Below are 5,191 nucleotides of genomic sequence, written 5' to 3'. Positions count from 1 at the left end.
AACAGCTATCAGTCAACAGTCACCAGCTATCCGTTATAGTTAATATGAACCGTCAAACCAAATGGGTCTTTAAACTCTATTAACATTATAAAATCAATAATTACTAAAACTATATCTTTTTCAAATCAATAATTTTATATGATTATTCTATATATAATTATTGAAAAGTAACAAATAATAGTTTTTATTTATATAATACTTAAAATAAAAAATAATATATTTACCTTAAAAATAAAAGTATATATAATATATAATAATTTATGAAAATAATTATACCCTTAATAATTATTTTACATATCAATAGTTGCCACTAAAATTTTACCAAACAACTAGCATTCATTAGTTATTAGCTATCAGCCACCAATTATCAACAAATACCGTCAGTCATCAACCATCAGCTACTAATCAAACAAGCTCTTAGATTTTACCATATTCCATATACATATAAGGATTGTTTGAAAAATTATTAATTAAACAAAGGCTCTGTTCGACAAGAGTGTTTAGAGTTTTGACTACGTCAAAATACTATTTTGATGTATTACATTGTTCGGTGAAGTAATTTATAAAATAGGTTTTAGTGAATAATATAGCGTTTAGTAAAACGTTATCCCACCTAACATTTAGCATTTTATTTTTTTTTTTTTATTGAAAATTTATTGAAGTCTTACTCTTAATTTAAAACTCTTTTTGTTATTTCAACTGTCTCATTTTCCAACTATATGCATCAATCCCTTCCTCAATTAGCTACATATCAAGGAGTAATTAAACTATTCAAAACCTGGTTGTTATACTACTGTAACGATACCTTCTTTTATTCTCATTCCTATAATATTTCTCCTGCCATAAATGTTAAAATCTCATTTATTTTCATTCCTATAATATTTCTCTTACCATAACACATCACATAATCATCTCTTTTTTTATTATATTGAGTTCACTTCTATAGTTATATAACTTAAAAATTCGAATTCAATATTCAAATGTCCTTATTGTCATTTAAATTTAGCAACTAATCAAACAGCTATTTTTATTGAACACTTTTGCTCTAAACAGCCCAAACAGCTATTAAAACAACTAACAGCTAATATTGTCGAACATGCCCAAATTCATTTCACTTTCTTATAATAGTTTTATTTCACAAAAATATAATAATTCAGTACTTCTAAACTAATAATTTTCATGAAAAATTACTTTTTTAAGAAAGTAATTTTTATATAAGAATTTTGAATTTAATAATCAAACATTTTACAAGTGTTCTGAAAATAAAAATAGTAAATAAACCTAATGGAAAATTGGATCGGTGGAAGTGAATTATATATCTAGGCCAATTTTACCTGGATTTCACGTCAACTTTATAGTTTTTTTTGCAATTTCACTCTATTTTGATATTTTTATCAAGTTTACTCCAATTTGACTTTTTGTAGCAGTAGCACCCTCATTCTAATCAAGACCGAATTGCAAAAGAAAAAAAAAAAAAGAAGTATTCTCATGCTTTTTAAAAAAAATAATAATAATAAAAATAAAATTTTAAATATCAAATTATATTCACATTTAGTTGATATCACATTTATTGATTTAGAAATATTGAAGAATTAATATTTTTTAAATAAACAATAATTTTTCCGTGTTATCAATCCAAAAAATTACTATAATTAAGATTTTTCATCCTTGAAATATAGACGATATAAAATAAAATACATAAATAAAAATTATATTTTATTAATTTAATTTTTATGTCATGCTTGAAATTTTGAGTAATAGAAACTTATATTATTAAATTATTATTTAGTTGTGCAATATTATTTGTTCAGAATAATGAAATTTTTTCAAATTTTTCAATATTTAAAATTTTATAAAAATCATTTGATGATTTTGAATAGTGAAAATACTTTATTATTTGCAATTTCGTATTTAATTGAGTGGATTTGGTAAATAAGTAGTGAAATGCATTCCAGCTAAAATTATGAAGAGAGAAAAGTGTCCCCACTTAACAGCTGGTTGCAAGTAAGAATCTATTTTCCCACAACTCACGCGATTTTATGTTAATTTACATATTAATATATAATATATCATTATCATTCAAATTACATGGCCCCACCACCTTTTTTTTTTCCAGCTATTTTCGAAAGCAATGTTTAGATCCATCATTTTCACTTTCTGTCCCTCTTTTTCTCTCAATCAATCACTATAATTTCTAGTTAACCGTTGCTTATTTTATTATTTGCTATACAAAATATCCAAACTTTTTTGGTTCGATTTGGTTTGATTTTTAAGGATTCGATTAGGTTCTAATTTTAATGGAAATAAAAGTTTAATTATTTATTCAAGTTTGATTTGAACTGAATTGACAAAACACTCCCTCTTAATTTTATTTTTCAAGTTGTAAACACAAGGTTAAAGCAAGAAGATAAAAGAAAAATAATAATAGTAATTATTATAAATATCAAATATTAATATTAGTTGCAAATTGCAATTAGTTGTAGATTTTACAATGTGGTTCTTTGTAATAAGAATTTCTCCAAAGAATTAGTTGCATGAATCACATAGAGATAAATTTTAAATAGTAAAAACTGAAAAAAATTAAAAAAGAAAAAAGAAAAATCTACTCTTTCTTCAAATCTAAGAGATTAATCCAAACTACAACTTGGATGATGTATATACAGAGCCCTCTGTTGTTTCATAATATCATAGCTCAACTTTCATATGACCTGCTGCACAAAAACCAATAGAGGATTTTAGAAAACTTTCATCAAAGGGCATGTTTGGTTTGCTCCATAATTGGAAATGAGATGCAGATCAACCAAACAAATCCCAAGTTTATACTCTCTAACTTCAATTTTCATACTCACCATGTTGATTCTGGGAAAATCCCATTTGCACAAAACTCTGGAGATCATCCTCCCAAAATGGTGATACCTGAAAATAAAAATGCAAGTAGCAAATTTTCAATTTTCCATTTTAAAAGAATAAATTTCAACCTCAATGCCAGACATATGAATATAGCATTTGCTTTGTCAATTACCTGGCAAGTTCCATCACCAAATCCATCAAGTGGAGGCAACTGCACACTTTGATTTAGCCGCAACGCAGAAACATTTAAAGGGTTCATTGAGAATTGAGTTTCTGCATTACTAGACATGATGCCGCTGGAATTGGGTAGGGCTACTCCTTGCTGGGATTGGTAACCATAAGGCAATCCTAAAGCAGCAGAGGAATCCAATGGATGAACACTATGTGACATAGATCCTCGCGATTGAAAAATCTGCATAATTTCATGATTTTGGTTGGTTTTAAGATTTTCTGACGAAAACAACTTCAACAGAACAAATACAAACTATGGAAAAATGTCTATAACTTCCCCACCAGGACCTAATCAATATATTCTCTAGTCATGGATTTTAGCTCAGTAGTTTACACTAAAAATTCTTTTGATTACATTACGTTACATTCTGTTAAGGCTTGAAAACCATAATATAAGGTATCAGAATTCCATAACTAATTAGTCAAAGCCAAATTGGAAAAAAACAATTATAAAAAGAAAAAACTTACATCCTTGGACAAAATAGCTTCCATGTTAAAATCCATTCTTGGATTGACAGTAGCCAACTTCATTGATAGAAACTACAAATGACATCAATAAATAGAATTTCAATTCCAATTCCAAGTTAAAACTAATAAAGAGAATGGTTTGGCAAATTCTGAAAATTACCTCAACTTGGCGCTGCAATGACTGCACATAATTTATGATCTCATCAAGCATAACAGCTTTCCCTGTCACCTTATTGCAACCAGGAACAAGATCCTGAAGGAATTTCATTCTTTCACTAATTTTCTCTCGCCGAACCTAAACGAAAAAGAATTGAACAGTAAGGAAATGCAAATACTAAAAATAGAAAAAGACAGACACAATTTGATGAAATGAAAATCCTTACTCTTTCAGCTAGGCTATGGCTATCAGTAGCCTGACCTCTCCTTGCTCTAACATGGATATAATCCTTTGGTGGCTCTGCTGCTTTTGGATTTGGATTTTCCTTATTATTACTATTCTGCTTCTGCTTCCCATTTTCTTCTTCTTCTTTAGCCTTTGCACACCCATTTCCTTCCTCTGATTTGCTTCTTTTTGCACTTTGTTCTTCCTTCTCTGCAACGACAACCTGAAATTCAAAACAGAATACTTTATTTTACTAATTCTCCAACAGGAATGTATTTTTCTTTATTTATTTATTTCCCCTGCTTTACCTTAGCTTCAGAAGGAGGAGGAGTTTCTTTAGCTTTTCCTTTAGGGATTGCTTTCCTTTTCCTAGCATTGGAATTGGAATCGTTATTCTGGGATTTCATTCGCAATTCCCCACCTGGGATTTGCTCAGATAAAGAAGATTCCTCTCTAGAATCTCCAAAATCTGCATTATCAGAATTTGAATTCCCATCCACCTTAAACCCATTACCCTTCATTTGCTCATTTAGGGCTCCTCCAAAGAAAGAAAACTTAGCCGCCCTCTCTACAAATCCAGGGTCAGCTGGGAATTGAGCTAAACTTGGATGATTTCCTAACAATGAAGAAATATTAAGTTTTGGAGGTGAATTCAATGGGGTAGTATAACATGAAGTATTAGTACTATTATTATTATTGTTAATATAAGATTGTGGAGAAGAAATTTCTCCAGAATTACAAATATTTCCTAATCTTCCGATCAATTCTCTTATCATAACTTGGTCCCCATTACTGGTAGGAATTGAAGTTGTCACAGGAGATGATACAATAGAACTCAAAGCAGACTCAAAGGGATCGCTCTGATCCATTGAATTTTCCCAATTGGGATTTAAAAAACAATTGGGTTGGATTTCAATTCCAAAATTGCAAGAATTCCAGGTTGCTGCTGCTGCTGTTGTGCTGTTTGGTTCTTTACTAGTGAAGAGAAATTCCTTTTCCATGAGAAATGAATCAAGAAGAGAGAAAAGAAATCCTGGAGTGAATCTAAGAAAAGTTGGGGACCCAAATGGAGAATTGAAGTTAGAAACAAGAATCAAGAAAGAAAGTTAAAAGGAAAAAAAATTTAAGTCTGTTGAGTAATTGGTTTCTTGTTATAGAACATATAAGGTAGCAAAGATTATAGAAAGAGCTAAAGCCAAAAGGGACATGTAATTATTATGGTAGAGTTCTTGGATTTTACTCAATTGAAAATTTTTTTTA

At 29.2% G+C, this 5,191-nt stretch overlaps 1 protein-coding gene across 2 annotated transcripts; it reads right to left on the bottom strand.

The window, feature by feature from the left end:
• Positions 1 to 2,408: 2,408 nt before the first annotated feature.
• On the bottom strand, positions 2,409 to 5,191 carry LOC105639096 (basic helix-loop-helix (bHLH) DNA-binding superfamily protein). Of its 2 annotated transcripts, none has more exons than XM_012223038.4 (7): positions 4,240 to 5,191; positions 3,933 to 4,154; positions 3,710 to 3,844; positions 3,550 to 3,621; positions 3,023 to 3,262; positions 2,850 to 2,916; positions 2,409 to 2,711 (listed from the first exon to the last, which is right to left on the bottom strand). In XM_012223038.4, exons 1-7 carry the CDS (start codon positions 4,930 to 4,932, stop codon positions 2,686 to 2,688), a joined length of 1,455 nt encoding a protein of 484 aa, XP_012078428.1. In that variant the 5' UTR covers positions 4,933 to 5,191; the 3' UTR covers positions 2,409 to 2,685. The 2 variants fall into 2 exon arrangements, with proteins under 2 accessions (XP_012078428.1, XP_012078429.1); XM_012223039.4 differs by having other exon boundaries at positions 2,409 to 2,708.

This window comes from Jatropha curcas, chromosome 5 (genome assembly GCF_041381405.1).
Source record: "Jatropha curcas cultivar XTBG-Jc1 chromosome 5, XTBG_Jcur_1.0, whole genome shotgun sequence".
NCBI classification, from domain to species: domain Eukaryota; kingdom Viridiplantae; phylum Streptophyta; class Magnoliopsida; order Malpighiales; family Euphorbiaceae; genus Jatropha; species Jatropha curcas.
The sequence above is the reverse complement of the archived record's forward strand: the minus strand, read 5'-3'. Positions and strand labels throughout refer to the sequence as shown.

Bases quoted from the DNA above. Each gene is read 5' to 3' on its own strand.
- LOC105639096 (XM_012223038.4), bottom strand. From the start codon at position 4,932: ATGGAAAAGGAATTTCTCTTCACTAGTAAAGAACCAAACAGCACAACA. The intron at 4,155-4,239 runs GTAAAGCAGGGG...TTTGAATTTCAG, and splicing joins CTCCTCCTTCTGAAGCTAAG to GTTGTCGTTGCAGAGAAGGA. The intron at 3,622-3,709 runs GTAATTTTCAGA...TGTCATTTGTAG, and splicing joins CATTGCAGCGCCAAGTTGAG to TTTCTATCAATGAAGTTGGC.